Source organism: Ranitomeya imitator, chromosome 4 (genome assembly GCF_032444005.1).
Source record: "Ranitomeya imitator isolate aRanImi1 chromosome 4, aRanImi1.pri, whole genome shotgun sequence".
NCBI lineage: Eukaryota > Metazoa > Chordata > Amphibia > Anura > Dendrobatidae > Ranitomeya > Ranitomeya imitator.
This window is the reverse complement of record NC_091285.1, coordinates 46637091-46657041: the sequence shown is the minus strand read 5'-3', so window position 1 is coordinate 46657041 and position 19951 is coordinate 46637091. Positions and strand designations below refer to the sequence as shown.

The following is a 19951-nucleotide window of genomic DNA, read 5'->3' as shown; positions in this document are numbered from 1 at the left end:
TGCAGGCTGATCTGCTATCTGACACCCCCAGGAGACCTCCTTCTGAACATGTTCATATCATTTCCTCATAGACGAAATAACAGCTCGAAGAGGATAATGGCATTTCTTTGACAAATTTAATTAGCGCCTTAAGTATTTTTCTGGGAGCAGCTTTACTGTAAAGGCAACAGTTCAATTGATTTGCTATACTTGATTGCAGAATGCAAGCTCCTATGACCAATATTGACCATCGCACTTCAGAAAGCGGAAGACGTAAATCAATATTCCTGAGTAACATGCATCGATCTGTCATACTGTGATAGGGATAGTGGTGACCAGTGAACGTGCTGGGATAAGGTGTTATCCGAGCATGCTCATGCGCTATCAGAGCGCCTCGAAAAACAGGCAATTCAAGCGTGTGTTGCGGCAGTCAAAAAAGGTTACAGCCACGGAGACTCGAACATATTGTTTGAGCACACCGAAAACCTGTTAGGATATGAGCTTGCTCTGATAACACCTTATCTCAGCATGTTCGCTCATCACTAATGGATATACATAGACTGGTATACAGGGCTTTCATTTAATGCCCACATCAAAATTTGCGATATTTTAGATCCATCCTATTGTGATATCTGGTCCACGTATCTGCACCACTGATGGTTCAGGTTCTGAAAAATTTGCTGGATTCGGCCAAGCGAAATCCTAAAAATATCAAAATGGTAGCTGGCCATTTTACCATCTTAGGAGCTGGAAAAGAGTTAAAATTAAAGATTTTGATGCGATTAACCCTGTCCACCAACAGGTTCAGTATCCTGTTGTCATCCAATGGTACACTTGAGAACCGCCTCTTACTTCTCAGCATTTATACCTCTTCTTTTGATTAGCCGGCCTGGTGTGATGCGACCCCATCGATGTGTCGTTACAAACATGACCTCTTCCAAGGCCGGCTAATCATGAGAAGAGCCGCGTATGCCAGCAGTTAAAGGGGTTTTCAGAGTGAGGAAACCAGTAGGATCTACAACTGTAAAAGGCAGGTCTTTCAAGTTAAATGCAAACTTGCAGTGTTGAGTGGTCCTATCAGTGACTGACAGCAATATCTCTTATATACATGGAAGGCTGTTGGTCATTGATGGGGCCGCCCACTGGATGAAAAATCCTAGCTGAGGGACCGAATCTCTTCTTACAAAACTATATATCAATCTGCTCTGCTCCCAAACTCTATAACATGGTGCCTGCAGATTGGATGGCATTTTCATGGTGACAAGTTCCTTTTAAATGTTTGTCTATTTTCGATGTTCAGTGTTCTTTTAAAGAGACAATTATGCAAATTGTCTCTTCAGAGAGGTAGAGAGCTAGAACTCTAGTGCCACCTATTGGAAGGTGGCAATCCTACAAGTCAATGTCGACCATTTAACGAGCCTTGTCACATGACTTAGGATAATAGCCAAACCAGAATCTCAATTTGCAGACACTGTGTTTCGGGGTACTGCCCCTCGTCAGTGCAAAGCGGAGATCTGGTTTGGCTGATTGAGAGGTGTCTGACCGCTATCCAAGAAGTATCGTTTCTCCTTGCGAAGATCGACATGCTAAGCATATCTGTTGGTGGCACTAAAGTTCTATCTCTCTTCCTCTCTGAAGAGACAATTTGCATAATTAGCATATTTCCCAGAGGAGCATTGCGGCTTTAAGTCTCCTCTTCTCAGCATGCTTAGCATGTCAATCTCCGCAAGGCAAAGCAATGCTTCTTGGATAACGGTCGACGCCTCTCACACAGCCAAACCAGATCTCCGCTTTGCACTGAGTAGGGGCAGTACCCCGAAACAGTGTCTGCAAATTGAGATTCTGGTTTGGCTATTATCCTAAGTCATGTGACAAGGCTCCTTAAAGGGTCGACATTGACTTGTAGGATTGCTACCTTCCAATAGGTGGCACTCGAGTTCTAGCTCTCTTCCTCTCTGAAGAGACAATTTGCATAATTCGCCTGTTTCCCAGAGGAGCATTGTGGCTTTAAGCCTCCTCATTTCAGCATCCTTTAAAGAGCCAGTATTAATCATTTCTTTACTTGGATATCACAATAAAAGTTAAGCTTAAACCATTTTCTTTTGCTCAATGCTTGAAATAAGTATCTGGCAGAAACTGGTAATGTTGCCCTGCTTGAGAACTCCCCCCCCCCCCCCCCCCCCCTTTCTTTTTCATTCCTCTTATTCACTTTCTATTAATATTTGGGCAAATTGTTGTGTAAAAGGGGTTGCAACAGGTTACAAAATAAATGTTCGCTTCCATGGCTTTCGGGTTTTATGGATTTGAGCTCCACTATATGGGGCCCCTTTTGCCACTGGATAGGGTCTGATATAGCTGCACAGCCTCCTTTTATATGACTAAGGATAAGCTGTAATATCAGATCCAGCCACAGGTCAAGGATGTCACTGTTTGGGGAACAATGGAACCCTCTTTGTCATACAAGTAACACTTTCTTCTCTGTTTTCTCCTTCATTAGATATTTTAATTGAAATGCTGATATCACAAATGCTATTTTGTGCAACCAAATTGGTGATTATTCCAACTTTTTGCCCTCCTACAACTAAGGAACCATTTCCTAGTATAAATCATGCTTCAAGGAAATCAAATGATAAGCTGAGCTCTGGGGTGCTGTTTATGAGAGACCCCTTACTAAAAGGTTGTATTAACAGGGTCTGAGCCCTCGGAAATTCCCATGGAAGGATTGAGGTGATCACCAAGAAGTGTCCGTTCTCTGACTTGCCAATTAGTTTATCTTCTGTCAAAATGATGTTCCTCCTCCTGAGTCACAGGTGACCACCTTCTCCCTTCATGTCATTTCTGCAGACACAGGGACAGCTAATGCAGTCGTCCAGCCCCGCGACCCTGCAGACAGCTGTGTAAATCTCCACCTCCTTTATTCCTGTGAGTATGATTTGGTGAATGTACGGGAAATTTCAATCCCCAGGAGAAACTTCATGTTGTAGTGTACTAATATATTGTTTTATAGTACACGCTTACATATACCTTTACTATGTTTTTTCTTTTCCTTCTATTTTTTTTTCCTTCTTGTATTTTTCCCCTTCTATCCCTCTACTTTTTTTCCTTCTATTTTTTCATCCATTTTTTTTCTTCTTTTCATTGTTCTATTTTTTTTTCTACTTTTTCCTTCTATTTTTTTTCTTTCCTAATTTTTCTTTTTTGTATTTTTTCCATTCTATTTTTTCCCTTGTATTTTTTTTCTTTTGCTTCATTGTTTTCTATTTTTACCTTATACTTTTTTTCTTCATTTTTTCCTTCTATTTTTTCCTTCCTTTTTTCTTTTTCCTTATTTTTTATTTATATTTTTCTTTCTACTTTTTTCTTCATTTTTTTCTAGTTTTTTTTCCTTGTGATTTTTCCTTTTATTTTTTCCTTCATTTTTTTTCCCTTTTTTTGTTCTATTTTTTTTCTCTTTTCTTCATTTTTTACTTCTAGTTTTTCCTTCTATTTTTTTCTTTCTTAATTTTTTTTCTTTTTTGTATTTTTTCCATTCTATTTTTTCCCTTGTATTTTTTTCCTTCATTGTTTTCTATTTTTTCCTTCAATTTTTTCTTTCCTTTTTCCTTATTTTTTTTTTTTTTTATTTTTCTTTTTTTCTTAAATATTTTTTTTTTCTATTTTTTTTCACTGACTCTGTTGTCTATCCTGGAAACCTTTGTCTAAATTGAGAACTGAGAGCTATATCCCCTTTGGTAGGGTATGTGCATGCGTTAAGTACCGTATTTGCAGAAATTTCTGCATCTTTTGGCAGGAGAAACACAACTGCACAAACACGTGCTTTTACTGCTTTATTTTACTTGTGTTTTTGTTGCAGATTTTTCGCCACTCATAATGGGTGAAATCTGCAGCAAAAGCGCTGAAAGAATTGACGCCCTGCAGATTTAAATGCATGACTTGAGGATCCTCATTCACTTTGCTGGCATCATGAAACCCTTCAGGTTTTATGACAAATCTGCAGCCAAAATCCACAACGTGTGCACATAGCCTTATAGTCTCACACTGCCCACTCACAAGAGGTATGCACCCAGTGCTCTTTATACATTTTCAGGAATAATAACAGAGGAATGTAACATAAAAGAGAAAATACCGTAAATAAAAATGAGACATTCTAACAGCTCTGATGGGTTCTCTTGAAAAATTGTGAGTGCACATCTCACCAGTGAAGCGATGCTGTGCATCCTTTTTCGGGGGCTCTGTCACAGACCCCGATCTCTTCATTACAGCATCTGCCTTAACCCACAGTGACTGAAAGCTGTAGAGCGAGTTCCCCAGAGTTTCCTCCATCATATGTGCAGCTTCATGGAAAATATAATGCCTGCTACTTTTCCTCCACTACCCTGTTATTTCAGCCAGTGTAATTGCATGGGGTCTCCGAAATCCCTATGCTAGCATATAATTATACTGAAGAAACAAGCCTCTGGGAATCCATCGCAAGCCTTCTCTCAGATGGTATCAGATGCATTCCCCCATTCTGCACGCTTTTATCATTTATGTATACAAAAAGCAGAAACAAAAAATATACCATATATACAATACGCAGCCGGTAATCCGGTATTCTCAAGACTAGGATTATGTCATGTGCAGAATTGCTGGATTACTGGGAACTCAAATCCACAACTCCCCAGTTCCTATATGACACCTTGTATGTTCCTCCTTGGTACTGTCTGATCCAACCACTGGAAACTTTGTAGAATGGCTGATAAAAGGGGTTGGGTGTCTCTGGTGACAGTGTGGATGGGCAAAGTCTATGATGTAAGCGTAGAAATCTAAACAATGGCACTCTGAAAGGGGTTCTCTCACTTTTGGAACTTGTCCCCTATCTAAAAGATAGGAAATGACTTCCCAATCACTGGGGGTCTGACAGCTGGCACCCCACCGATACCGAGCCACGTGTGACTGGCCCAGGTGTCGATCATGTGCACTGCCACTACATTCATTGTTAGGAGCGTGCTGAAGACCATCCCAGCGCAGCGCTCAGCTACCTCCGGTGGTCCCGTAAAGAATAAATGGAACGACGTTGCGCTTGATCGACCACCGCTTCATTCATATGGGACTTTTTAGAACCAGTATTCTCAGTGTAGGTTGGTGTCCTAGCAGACAGAATCTCAGCAATCCAATAGATAGGGAATAACTTCCAGACTGGAAAATGCCCAGTTAAAGGGGTTGTCTGGTCTCACTGTGACTGCAGACTTGTGAAGATTCTCCGTTGCCAGTGCCAGGAGCAGCTGGTGTCTGACCGCAAAAGTGATTTGCATTCATGCGGTCATATGTGGACTAGAAGGGAACAACCGTGGTCAATGCAAGTGTATTGAGTGAGGCCGAACAAGTCTAGTCAGAATGTGGCCGGAAGTATGCTAAAAGCCTTCTTCTGTTAACTGCGTCGGAGACTCCTCACAGTGTGCAGTATGCGCGATGTGAGGATTCGCAAGTCTGCATTCCTGTAGAGTGACTGCAGACTTGTACCCTAAGCCCAGACAACACTCTATGCTCGCCATACACATGAGGCCTGAACACTCATGGGGTAGGCAACGATCTCTACTGACTCCCCCATACACATGAGCAATCAGGCAAGTGTTCATGTGTTTTCCAAAGACTGCTGCCAGACACCATTGGCATTGGCTTATCTGTCAATAAAAAAAAATAAAAATATCGGCTGTTTAAAATATCAATATAACCCAAACCTCCTCTACCTCAACTTCTGTTGAGAGGTCCCCGTGTACATTGGATGGTCTGCCAAAAACTCGTGGGTTCGAACAAATTTGCTCTGCGTATAACTCTTGGGACTCAACACAAAATCTTCAATAGGGCCCTTCAACCTTCATGTATTTTAGGTAGTCATATGAGTCAAGCATTTTTGGGCCATCGAGGCACCAGGAATGGGGTGTGAATTTAATTAAAGTACTATAATTGGATTGTCCCACCTAGAAAGGTTCATTTCTAAATGAAGACCCATAGTCTGTAACCTGCAAGGATCCAGAAGCTGAATCACCAAAGAGGTCTTAACTGCTTTATAAGTAGAATATAACCTGACTTTGTAACAAGCTGATGCCGTCATTAATGTGGTTGCTTGAGATTAGAGAAAAGGTATTTTAAAAAAAAAAATTTTTTACTGCCTTTGAATAGGGCTAGGGTGCAACACCAGAAATGGACAAGAGTGGCGTTGTAACTGGGTGAGAAAAAGGGCCTTTTACACCTTGCAAACCCTATAAAGAGGCTTTCCACCACTGTATATCCCTTATTAGTACTACCACTACCAGCTCTGTGTGTTGATACCAACACATCAGTGGTTTACGCAGCCCTGACTACAGAGTTCCAGGCGGTATAATGTCTCTTTTATTTATTTTTTTTCCCCTCACCTCTCTTGGTTTTTAATAAGGGGATTGCCGATATTGGACAATAGTGATGAGCTAACGTGGTTGGATAAGGTGCTAACCAAGTATCTTGGGCGTACTCGAAAAATATGTTTGAGTCCCTGCGACTGCTCGACATTGGCAACACATGCAGGGATTGTGTAACAGGCAATCCATGCATATGTTGCGGTTGTCTAACAGCCGCGAGGCATGCAGATGCGGGGTCTCGAACATGTTTTTCGAGCACTCCAAAGCCACTCGGATAGCACCTGAGTATGTTTGGATAACACCTTATCCAAGCACGTTCGCTCATCAGTAGTAGACAACACTTTAAAGCAGGGGTGTGGCTGGGGAAAAGTTCAGCAGGGTCATCTGCCTGGAACGGTGGGTAGCAAAAATAGTTATGGTCTTGGCCAGGTTTGGATGACAAACTGCACAAGTTTGACACACAGCTTACCTTAGTTCTTGGTTCTCGTGCCCAGTGATGGCGTAGACTGGAAGGGAATCACTAAGCACTCGGCAATATTTACACAGTACTATAAACTTTAAATCTTACTTGTTTCTATATTAATATTTTTGGTACATGTCTTCCTAGTTAAAATGCAAAAAAAAACCTTAAAAACATTATTATTCACTAGGTTCTTTACCTAAACCCTGGTCTTCTAGACGTTTTTAAAAACCAGTCCATGCTTCTGCTCCTCATTTGCATGCCTGTTTCCATATTCCCTTTGGCTCCTGCTATGCTTCGCTCTACGTCTAGCTTTTCTCCTTTAGGCCTCCACTTGTAATTTTAGATCATCTAAGAATGTGAAATTTTTGCATTGTTGCCGGTGGCGATTGCAATTGCCACTCTAGCCAAATGGTCCAGCAAGCTTTTGACAAATTCCATTTCCCCCCTTGTTTTAGCATGTCGTAATTGCTTAGCTCTCATAAATGCACTGTACATGTCTAATGTAGAAGTGGTGCTACAAATGACGAGCCATGAAATTGGAATACTGTCATTGCATTTGTGACTATTGCATTAACAACTTGAGGGTTGTCTTATTTGAATGGAGGAAATATAATGGCGTTTGTAGACAAGAGTGAGAATCAGAGCTATGACCATTGCTTTGGAATTGCAGCAAAAATGCAACCAACTAACCATGAATCCTTGTGGAATAAAAAAGGATGTCTATAAAGGCCCCCGTTTTTTTACATTTTTTTCCATAGAGGTAGAGAGCAGAATAGATAGAATGAGAGAGAGAGACCCATAGTCTTAATGTGTTCTACATTGAACCATTTGCCTATATGCCAGCTACTTTGTTCAGTTCCTTAGATTTTAGGCGGTACATAAAAATATAAATATATATTGATATTGATCAGCCTTTTGTAAAGTTGTAAATACTTGTCTAAGCAAGGGGGAGGAGAGCAGAGAAGCCCAGACAGTGTCTAATAGCCTTTAAGTACAGATTCTTTTTAGCAGCAGTTCAAAGCAGCTTGTAAAAGAGCAAGAACTGTAGATTTTTTAGTTTGGTTGAGAGAGACCGTATGGCAAAAAAAAAGGTTGTGGGTATATTAGACAGATTCATAACTTTGCAAAGGCTGATCACTAATTTTAAAGAATTAACTTTTTAATTAACCCATTACCTTTTCTCACCATAAACCCATGTAATTGTGCATTTGGTATAGTGTTAATAAACTAATCGATCGCTGTCTTCTCCGCTACCTAGACCAGTTCCACTCCTCTTCTGAGTCATGTGATGGTTATTCAGACTCTCCGCATCACACCGTATTCTTCTGGAAGTCTTTTACAGTGTAAAATCAAGACTGTCCCGACACTCAATGTAGGTTTTTCCTGGATTCCTTTATTCAACAAAACTGGACACGTTTCAGCCCATCCAAAGCTTTCACCTGCAGTGGAAGGATGGGCTAAAACGCATCCAGTTTTGTTGAATAAAGGCGTCAAGGAAAAACTTACATGTGTGCCAGGACCATCTTGATTTTGCATTACCGATTTTCGACTTGTACCAGTGTAGTGCGGATTGATTTTGTATTTCTTTTACAGTATAAGCCTATGATGCCTTGTTCTGACGCTCCATAGACTTACCTTGTAAAATCCACTTCTGAGTCACGCAGAGTGCAGCGTGAATCGTAGAGTCTGAATTACCGTCATGGGGTTAGATACTGAAGATGATGGCGATCGGTGGGTATATTAACACACATGACACTACAGATCACTAATATTTACTCAGATTTAGGGGGCAAAAGTTAATGGCAAAACTTCTCTATATAAAAACAAGTTGTTACTCTTTAAGTCAGGGTCCTCTGGGCACTTGGCCCTGTATTCAAGATAATTTTATGGCACCCTAATCCTTTAAGGCTGGATTATATTAATACCATTTTCATTGGGTTCATGGGACAGACTATGGGTGATGTAAATACTTACATCAAGCATTTCCTTAGGATTAGGGGTAGATTGAGGAGAGTGTAGGATTTGAAGCTCTGCAACTTCATTCTGCTCCACCATGTGACATTGAACATTAGCAGTCATGTCATGCTACCCATCACCGAACTGTTGAAAGTCGCGAACCATAACTTATATTTCACATAAAATACTCTTTCCCTAAACTACTAGTTTTCCAGGATTGCATACCAGAATTTTTAGCGATGCTTCTCCATCATGAATAACTAGATGAACCATGCCAAGGTGTCATATCAAACATGGCGATGATAAAACCAATAAGTATTGGCCTTTAAGGTGAACCTGTCACATTGACCATGCAATTCAGTCCGCCAGCAACACACTATAGAGCAGAAGCTGAGCAGGCTGATACATTGCTTTATAGGATCAGTAGAACTTGTAATTTTTTTCACTTAAATGGCTTTTTATTCTTGGTATAGAGTCTGGTGGGAGGCTAAAGAGAGTGAGTTGGTGTTTAGGTGACTACTTTACAAGTTATACTGATTTCTTTTCAACAGACCTTTAGATGATTACTTTACAAGTTATACTGATTTCTTTTCAACAGACCTTTAGATCAGTCAGCTCAGCTTTTCTTGCTGATATATAGTGATATATGAAATCTAGTGTTAATTTGCAGAATAATTTTGTTCCAATTCTGTTTGGCCAACCTCTTGAAAGTGTAGGTATAGGGATAAAATTCACTTTATTCCTCTGCCGAGCTGCGGTGACTGTAAGCTCTTTGACAGCTCACTGTACACAGATGCGCTGCAGAGCATGCCGTCCAAGTGCCAAGGCGTGCTTATATCTACCAATCACTGTGTACTGAGCGGTGACTGAACCTGCCCCATGCCCCGCCTCTATGACTGAAAGCCGGCGGCTCCCGGGAGGAATAAAGTTCCTTTTCAGTAGCTGCACTTTCACTAACCGAAACGGACACCATTGGAACACTATTAAGCTACAGATTTACTTTCTATCTGGAGGTTAATAGCATTTGGCAGATGACTGGTTCCCTTTAGGGCGCATTCAGACGGCCTTATAAAACGGAGCAAGATCGGAACGCAGTGTACGGACTGGCCGGCAGCTCTCCCTACCAGAGCACAACAGCTTCATTACAGACCTCCTTGGGTCGTGAGAGCTGTTGTCCAGTCCGGCACTTAGCTCCGATCTCACTCCGATTTAAACTACCGTCTGACTGCGCCCTCAAGCTATATTATGGATACTTGGCTGCGTTTACATGACACATTGGTGATGCTTTTTTAAATATAGGAAACGATTGTGAAAATTTAAAGGAAATTTTAGATTTCTGTCTCTAAAATTTGCGTTACAACAGTCAAGTGAAGACAGATGGTCACTGTTACTAGTAGTCTTTTATCCTGTAGCTAATTGGCAGGTGTAGGTAGAAATTCTGTATGTGAATGTATACAAACACGTTACAAGTGAGGAACAATGTCTGTGATTTACCTTCTCTCACTGGCCGTCCTTTCTCTCTCTTTATCTCTCTCTTATACATGCGCACTGCCACAGGGAAGAGCGGTGAAAATTTCGATAGTCCGCTAACCCGGGACGTGCCAAGATTAGGCTGCGGTCTGCCTCATTATAAGGTTCTAAAGTCTGCAGGGCAGGCGACTCTGCAACCCGCGATGTAGAAAGGACTCTGGTAAATGACCTCCTGTTCCTCTTCTACTCACGTTACATTGTTTTAGTGAGGACAGGTGTGTAGTCTAGTGTGTTAGCATGTTGTTTCCGGTGGGTTTGAGCCCCAAAAATAACTTGTAGAGCCTAATGGCAAGATTAGTACATTAGCATGAGAATACACATTGTATTTGTCACCAATATTTGCAAAGACAGGATGCCATTTCAGAACTTGATTGTATGTGTCTGCACTGTGGAAAAATAATAGGGACAAGTAAGAAGTCCAACCAGTGTGCATTAAGTGAATTTCTTTGTATGTTCACTGTGCCATTAGACTGCCAAACGCATGCATTTTATTGATTTTACTCTGAATTTATTTTTGCTCGGGGTACAATTACGTGATGAGCCGATTGGAGCTCATATGGCACTCGTATCATGTTCATCCTTGTCTCTACAGCCAACAGAGTCTTGGCTTTCAATTCAGATTCTTGATGAATAAGAACTGATAACTTGGATTCGTTTTTCATTTCAATTCCTTCTTTCATTACTGGAATTTGTAACCAGAATAGGGATGGTAGAACATTCCTTTTGAATGCCTGAGACGTGGGAGTCGTGATCACATATATCTGAGTTAGAGGAAATTTATTTTTTTTATTATGGAGAGTGCTGCTATACTATATAGATATATGTGTGATATGTTTCTCCCATCAATTCAAGGGTTTCTCAAATAGGTTGTCTACATGTGTCAAGCTGGTAATTCACTTTCAGTTGAATGACCAAAAATTCCTCCTGACCCCACCACCCAATACACAAGCACACTTGGCTCAACTGGGTGTGGACATGGTCTCAGTAGGGAGAGGGGAGTATGCCATGTTCAGAAACTTCTGGAAACCGCTCATCTCCTAACATGTTGAAATCCAACTACTTACCTCATTTTCTGATGTCGACGGAAAAGCCAGAACATTACTGAATACACCGAATTGTTGGCAGGTCATGTTGAAATTGGCAGAATCAGCTGACATTGTGTAGGACTACCTAAAAATAAAGGCTCCTTATGAGGGTGCATATGAAATAAGGTAGGCTATACATGTCCAATTTTTGCTTATACAGAAACCCTTTACTTCATCAGCCTCTTGTTCTGGTGGTAAATTTCAGTCATGGTCGAATAATCCATTTCCCTTGGCATATTGTGATCAATGACTATTTGTACGCCTTAAGGCATATTTTCTGGCTATCAGATCGCTACAGGGCAATAGTATTTTGGTCTGTTTCCCAAGGACACCAATTTTCTTTTATTGTGCTAAATCGGTATTATCATTTCATTTTCTGTTGAGCAGGGTTCAGCTCATGGATGACCTTGGCTTTAAGGCTTTTTTTGCTGATATTTCACATATTAACTGTATTAGTGATACGATGTTCTCGCCAGGAAACCAAAGTATGAGGAGTTAAAAATTCATATGATCACGGATTGAACATATACTAAAAATAATTGGAGCATTGGTATATCAACCAAACCTCTTCTCCATTCCTCATGTGTCCTTTTATGGTTCTCTATCTTTGATCCTTTCCCATGTTCAATCGTCCCTTAAACCAACTTGTTTAAAATGAATGTCAATTATCCTCTCCTATGTATTGTCAATTCTTACTCTATTAACCTGGTAGTTTGGATTGTGTACAAGGGCACACATGCAACTTTCATGTGTTATTTTGTCCAACCCCTTCCATGTATTGACAATCTTGTCTTGGCGGATTGTGCGTGAGATTTCAATAAACAGGTGAGTAAAAATTCCCCTATATATTAGACAGCTTACTGCCGGACGATCATTCGGCAGACCGTTACCTCTCCGAGCTCTTCCATAAATAGAAAAGCTCAGCTCAGCTGAGTGGTCCTGTGCTTGCTGAGTGACACTGTTAAATTCCATGAGGTGGCTTATCTCCCAGAAAACAAAAGATGGGGTTGAATTTTAGCAATCCAGATCCTTCCCTTCCCTTCCCTTGACATGGTCAAGGGAGAATTGTGTGGCTCTCATACACATTAAACCAGTGTTCCCCAACTCCAGTTCTCAAGAACCACCAACGGATCACAGGTGATAGAATTATCATATGGGCAATACTACTGAAATCTTGAGAACATTATCTGTTGGTGGCTCTTGAGAACTGGAATTGGGGATCACTGCATTAGACTGTCAGCCAATCCATTTTAATGTTGGGTTTGTCTTTTTAGTCGCAAGTGTCTGATAGGTCCTTAAACTACCTCCAGAGTTGTCTGGCAGTAGCTTAAAGTTTCCCGTTCACATTACTGTCAGCCAAACCTGCTGATATCGACGGGTTCAGTCAATGGTCTGGGTATGAAGGCGCCAGCCAACTGATCATCGGATAAGACTTTGAATGCCCATGTCTGATTTTGGACCGCCGACTGGATTGTTCTCCCAGAGATAATCTGCCGGCTGATATCAGTCAGCTTCTTTCTCATAGAGAACACTGAACTTTGTTTTTCCCCAAATCATTTATTGGAGGAGTATCTGTAGGCTTCAATAGATACAGACGGAGATGTAATTTAATCTGAGTTGCCAACTCGCGCTGACAACCGTAGGTTTGCTCATACGGCTATGGGTGCTTTTAAGAACGAGTTCATGTTTTTTTTACCTAACGGCCAATGTATGATGTCCTTACTGAATGACCTGCATCTGATGATTTTATTACTCTGGGGAAGCTATAACCCTTGCTGTAGCGATAGATATAATTGGTAAAATTTGGTTCTTGCACGTGAAGGTTTATTGATGTGAGATTAGCTTAATTGTGTTTTTGTCCTAATTATGAAATATCATCAGGTAAAGGCATTTTTTAAACAATTTGCATAGAAATTTTGTTAGTAAATTTGCCTTTTGGATCAAAAATTCTATAGATTTCTGTATTCTATGTGTAAATTTGTAACCGGCAAGAGAGTCTGGGGATGTGCGGTGAGGAGGTAGAAAGAGGAGGGGGTTGTAGGAGGGAGAGATGGGACTCTTAATAGCCCAAGAGAAGCGATGCACCAGCTGTCAAACAGACAGAGGCAAATGCATAGTGAACCTTAAGGGTCTCCCAATCGTCAGGTTTATTGTTCAGCAAGAATAGTAATTAAATGTTTTGTTTTGACATTTTGATGGGGCACCAGAGCCGCCTGTCTGCCTCTTGCAAATACTTTGCAAACAGTTGCATCAAACTGTAGCTTATTTCACCTTTTGTTTTATCACGGGACCAACTTCTGACCAGAATAAAAAAAAAAACAAAAGCTGTAGACTGTAGATTGCACCAATAGATAATTTTTATTAAGAAATATAAAATCGGTATATGCTAATAATATACATGCTCTGAGCCTGGTGCTTCCCGCTGGCTCCTAAAACAACACTATCAATCAATGCATATTTTTCCATTCATTTTTCGTCTAGAAATTGACTCACGCTTTTCCCATACAGACTGAATTTTTTTTTTTACTCTCTTTGTCAATACATTATGCAAAACAAATTTTAGCAGCATAATTTATAAAGTTAAGAACACTGGGCCACATTCCCTGCTCGATAAAGAAAAAGAACCCAGCACTCAACTGATGCTTTAGTGCAATTTTAATCGTAGTAGTACCCAATAAACGTTTCGGTCCTTGAATGGACCTTCGTCAGTAACTACATGTGAAAACCAAAAACAAGTGTAAACAAAAATTACAGAAAATAAAGTTGCATACAAAATAAAGTATATACAAGGTATTTTGGAAAAGGACAATAGCATCGATACAAAACTCTGGTCAATCTATACATAGAGTACATGCTGGGGAGAAAATAACCCGAATATCTAGGCTGAATTATGTTCCACTCAGGATGAAATAAGGAGAGATACACCAGAAAGATGATAGTGGGAGAGGAGGTACATACCGTACTGTAGAATAATAGAATAGACCGTATGGTCATAGGGTACAAAAAAGCAGCGTCTGTAAGTGTAAGAAAGTCCCATAAAATTCCCATGGACCGGTAAGCACAGGGTGTCAGGGGATATAAGGTAAAACATACCTTATGTGTGAGTCAGATAGGAGCGGTACTGTGGGTGGATAATGAAAAAGAAATTACATGCCGAAAAAAAAAAAAAAAAAAAAAAAAAAAAAAAAAATACATACAGCAAAAACCGGCCGATCAGAGAAACGCTCTAGTGCAGGGGATTTACCTGAGGAGACCGAGCTGGATGGTGGTGCTGTCAGACGCGGTGTCCACCGCTAGTCTGATCAGAAGTAAGTGCGGCCGCCATCTTATAAGAAAGGGGCGGGACAAGCCAGCTCTAACAGCCAATCAGCGGCTGGGTGGCAGACAGGAAGTGACGGCACGCTGTGAGGACTACCTCAGTGTGCAGCTCAATGAGAGTTCCTGTGTATGGTAACCGGAAGTGACATCACGTTGTCATAGGGATAGGGCAATACAATGGAAAAAAAAAAAAAAAAAAAAAAAAAAAAAAAAAAAAAAAACACGAGCGCTGCGGAAAGCGCGGCAAGGAGAAAGTAGAAAAGGAATGAAAATACAGGCAACATAGGACAAGTGATATGGAGCTGAAGTGCCTATACGGAGATGATATGCTGGGTGAACAATCTCCATGGTGATAGGTGCTCCTATGGTCTATAGGTCTGATTAGTGATATGATCAGCTAGGTGAGGATAACCAGCTTGGTCCAGTGAGGTGTGCGGGTAGACCGAAGTGATCAGTACAGACGACTCTAGAGGTAAAAGAAAGGAAGAATTAGACAATGGTAAAAATTGCATCAATGACTTACAATGGTAAAAATAACAAAACCAGTAAGATAGAAGAAGTCCGTAATGACCTGTGGGAAAATAACATGATACCACATTGCAGGGCAAATCACCCGATAGTACCATACAGTCTCAGAGAAAAGAGGCTAGATCATAGTCTCTATTGAGTCCCAATGGGTGGAGGGTCTCCAATGTGTGGATCCAAAACGCTTCCCTCCGCTTTAGGCGAGCAACCCGATCACCACCCCGCCGGATGGGGGGGATATGTTCTATTACCTGGAACTGTAGCTGTGAGATATTATGACCCAAATTATGGAAGTGGAGGGGGATGGGTAACAACAGGTTCTTACAGCGGACCGTGGATTTATGTTTGGAAATCCGATCGCGAATAGGTTGCGTTGTTTCACCTATGTATAGAAGTCCACAGGGACATTTGATTAAGTATATAACCCATGATGAAGCGCATGTGAAATACTCCGGGATTCGGAATGACTTTCCAGAGCGAGGATGATGGAAGCGGGGTCCTTTAAGGACATTATGACATTGAGAGCAGTTCAGGCATGGGAAGGTCCCGGTACGTGGACTCTGTAAGAACCGTTGGCGGGGGGATGGAATACCTGATCCCAAGTCTGCCCTGACCAACGAGTCCTTTAAGTTGGGTGGACGTTTGAAACAGGGAAGAAAAGGGTTCTGAAACTCAGTAACGTTGGGGTAACCCTTGGACAGCAGGTGCCAATTCCGGCGTATTGACCTATGTAGAATGTACGCAAACGGGTGATATGAATGAACAAACGGGATCCGATTAGAGGCTCTATTGGGTCGTGGGGTAGGGGGGGCAGCGGCTTTTTCCAGTATCGCTGGCGGGTAACCCCGTTGAGTGAACTTAGAAGCCATTTCCTGGAGGCGGATCGATCTAAGCTCTGTGTCAGACACAATCTTAGAGACCCGATAAAATTGGGACTTAGGTACTGAATTTTTTGTGGCCGGAGGGTGGAAACTCGTAAAATGTAACAAACTGTTACGGTCAGTGCTTTTAGTGTAGAGGTCGGTAGTGAAAGAGCCATCAGGTTGTAGAATGACTAAGGTGTCTAGAAAATTGATCTGTGTAGTACTGTAAGACATGGTGAAAGAGATACCTGGCCAGGCCGTGTTCAGCCAATCGAAGAAGAACGCGAGGGCTTCCAACGAGCCCCCCCATATGCAAAAGACGTCGTCGATGTAACGTTTCCATACAAGGACGTGGTCACGAAATAGTGGGTGAGGGTATATCTGACTCTCCTCAAAATCGGCCATGTAGCAATTAGCATACGGGGGTGCTACGTTGGAGCCCATCGCGGTACCACGGATTTGTAGATAAAAGTCATCCTGGAACAAAAAATAATTACGGGTAAGAATGATGGTTAGTAGGTCAATACACAAGTTGATCTGGTTGGGTAGCAAGCCGGACTGGGTCAGGAGTTTATGGACCGAATTGATGCCTTCTATATGGGGGATAGATGTATACAAGTCTTTTACATCCATTGTTACCAGAATTGAGTGTGGAGGAATGGGACTTATGTCTTTCAGGATGTTAAGGAAGGATCCTGTGTCCAGGATAAAGGATTTTGATGTCCTAATCAATGGGGTGAGAATTTTTTCTAGGTAAATGGCCAGTGGGGAGAGGATAGAGTCGGTAGAGGCGACTATGGGCCTCCCTGGGGGTTTCTCTAAGTTTTTGTGGATTTTGGGAATGGTATAAAATACTGGGGTGATAGGGTGTAGTTTGGTGAGGAAGTCCCGTGTCTTAGGGTCTAAGACCCCTAACTCAATATATTTCAAAAGAGTGTCCGAGATGATTTGACGAGTCACGGATAGGGGGTCATATGGTAATTTAACATAGATCGTGGGATCACCTAGTTGGCGTTTGATTTCAAGAAGGTAGTCCGATCTATTCATAATCACAAGGGCGCCCCCTTTATCTGCAGGTTTGAAAATGAGGTTGTTGTCGTTTTGTAGGCCCCGTATGGCTTGTCGTTCCATGGGAGAGAGATTGGGGGGAAAAAACAATTTACCCTTTCTGATATCCTCACATAGTAATTTAAATGATTCTTTCACGAAACCTATGAAAGATTCCATGGCGTGTGAGCCTTGGGGAGGTCTGAAATGACTATTGGTGTAGAGCCCTAGGCTCCGTGAAGAGAGAGGACCGTCAGATGAGCCCGTGGAGGGTAGGGTAGAAGATGATTCGGGAGATGTGGAGAAAAAGGCCTTAAGTCTAAGTGATCGAAAGAATCTCTGAAGATCCATTTCAAGATCAAATGTATGACATTGGTATGATGGACAAAAAGACAAACCCTTCTGCAGGACTTTGTATTCCGCTACACCAAGTAATCTATCAGAGATGTTAATTACCAATGGATTGGTACCTGAGATCTCGTTATCCTCCCTTGGGCCGAGTCTCCTCCTATGTCCGTGGCCGCGCCTCGTGGTCTTCTTCTCGGGAAGCGTTGTCGTTGGCCTAAAAAACGGGGTGGAAGTGTGGCAGGGGTACCCAACTCCTGTTCTGAGCCTGATGTTGAGTAGTCGAGGGAGGTACGCTGGGCCTGGCGAGATGGGTTTCGACGTCCGGCATAATTGTCCTGCCATCTGTATACCTGTTGGCGCTCGTAGTCCTCCGTGTCCCTATTGAATTTGCTACGTTTTCTGTCCTCTGTCTCCCGTCGGTGCTTCTCGATGTTTCTGGATATTTGGTCCTTGAGGGTAATCAGTTCCTCGGGGGTCCCAGATGAAGACAGTTGAGCCTCGATGGATTTGATGGTCTCGGAGCTTGTGGAGATCGCTTTCTGCAGGTGCTCAATCGTCAGGGTAATAATGTCGAAAGAACATTTATTTAATATTTGTTCATATCTGGTGCAATACTCGGGAGAGTCCCGAAACAGTGTGGGACGTAGTGGAACCCGTAGACCCCTAGGGATCCGTTGTGCTCGAAGATACTCAGAGAGTGTGGCACAGTGAAGTTCGATGTTGGTAAAGTGACGGAGTTCCCTTTCTAGATCTCTCCCCCTTGCTTCCCTAGGAGGGATTTTTAAAAAATCGCTACTGAAAGTGGAACGTGCCAGGATATTCGAGGTCTCCTCAGCATTATAGGAGAATGTGGACATGACCCGTCAGTGTGCAATCACGTAGGGGAAGATTATCAGATACAAAAACCGTGTGCACTACTGGAGAAGAATGGTGCTAGGTTAGGTTCCCACACCTTCATAGACTATAAAGAAAAAGAACCCAGCACTCAACTGATGCTTTAGTGCAATTTTAATCGTAGTAGTACCCAATAAACGTTTCGGTCCTTGAATGGACCTTCGTCAGTAACTACATGTGAAAACCAAAAACAAGTGTAAACAAAAATTACAGAAAATAAAGTTGCATACAAAATAAAGTATATACAAGGTATTTTGGAAAAGGACAATAGCATCGATACAAAACTCTGGTCAATCTATACATAGAGTACATGCTGGGGAGAAAATAACCCGAATATCTAGGCTGAATTATGTTCCACTCAGGATGAAATAAGGAGAGATACACCAGAAAGATGATAGTGGGAGAGGAGGTACATACCGTACTGTAGAATAATAGAATAGACCGTATGGTCATAGGGTACAAAAAAGCAGCGTCTGTAAGTGTAAGAAAGTCCCATAAAATTCCCATGGACCGGTAAGCACAGGGTGTCAGGGGATATAAGGTAAAACATACCTTATGTGTGAGTCAGATAGGAGCGGTACTGTGGGTGGATAATGAAAAAGAAATTACATGCCGAAAAAAAAAAAAAAAAAAAAAAAAAAAAAAAAAAAAAAAAAAAAATTAAAAAAAAAAAAAAAATAAAAAAAAAAAAAAAAAAAAAATACATACAGCAAAAACCGGCCGATCAGAGAAACGCTCTAGTGCAGGGGATTTACCTGAGGAGACCGAGCTGGATGGTGGTGCTGTCAGACGCGGTGTCCACCGCTAGTCTGATCAGAAGTAAGTGCGGCCGCCATCTTATAAGAAAGGGGCGGGACAAGCCAGCTCTAACAGCCAATCAGCGGCTGGGTGGCAGACAGGAAGTGACGGCACGCTGTGAGGACTACCTCAGTGTGCAGCTCAATGAGAGTTCCTGTGTATGGTAACCGGAAGTGACATCACGTTGTCATAGGGATAGGGCAATACAATGGAAAAAAAAAAAAAAAAAAAAAACACGAGCGCTGCGGAAAGCGCGGCAAGGAGAAAGTAGAAAAGGAATGAAAATACAGGCAACATAGGACAAGTGATATGGAGCTGAAGTGCCTATACGGAGATGATATGCTGGGTGAACAATCTCCATGGTGATAGGTGCTCCTATGGTCTATAGGTCTGATTAGTGATATGATCAGCTAGGTGAGGATAACCAGCTTGGTCCAGTGAGGTGTGCGGGTAGACCGAAGTGATCAGTACAGACGACTCTAGAGGTAAAAGAAAGGAAGAATTAGACAATGGTAAAAATTGCATCAATGACTTACAATGGTAAAAATAACAAAACCAGTAAGATAGAAGAAGTCCGTAATGACCTGTGGGAAAATAACATGATACCACATTGCAGGGCAAATCACCCGATAGTACCATACAGTCTCAGAGAAAAGAGGCTAGATCATAGTCTCTATTGAGTCCCAATGGGTGGAGGGTCTCCAATGTGTGGATCCAAAACGCTTCCCTCCGCTTTAGGCGAGCAACCCGATCACCACCCCGCCGGAT

The 19951-nt window shown here is 41.8% G+C and overlaps 2 protein-coding genes across 12 annotated transcripts in view; one reads left to right on the top strand and one right to left on the bottom strand.

The window, feature by feature from the left end:
- PCDH1 (protocadherin 1) overlaps positions 1–19951 on the top strand; it is a 236433-nt gene that overhangs the window by 204988 nt on the left and 11494 nt on the right. For 5 of the 11 annotated variants that reach the window (XM_069763619.1, XM_069763616.1, XM_069763621.1 and 2 more), the window contains one exon: positions 2824–2901. The exons of 4 other annotated variants lie outside the window; for them this stretch is intronic. In XM_069763619.1, coding sequence (XP_069619720.1) covers positions 2824–2901 — 78 coding nt within the window. Of the gene's footprint in view, positions 1–2823; positions 2902–10332; positions 10466–19951 lie in introns of all 11 variants that reach the window. 2 more of the 11 variants (XM_069763624.1, XM_069763625.1) reach the window with 1 other exon arrangement.
- Positions 14949–18492, bottom strand: LOC138675444 (uncharacterized). Its single transcript, XM_069763614.1, has 2 exons — positions 17614–18492; positions 14949–15174 (listed from the first exon to the last, which is right to left on the bottom strand). The coding sequence occupies exons 1-2, from the start codon at positions 18346–18348 to the stop codon at positions 15160–15162; spliced, it is 750 nt and encodes a 249-aa protein (XP_069619715.1). The 5' UTR covers positions 18349–18492; the 3' UTR covers positions 14949–15159.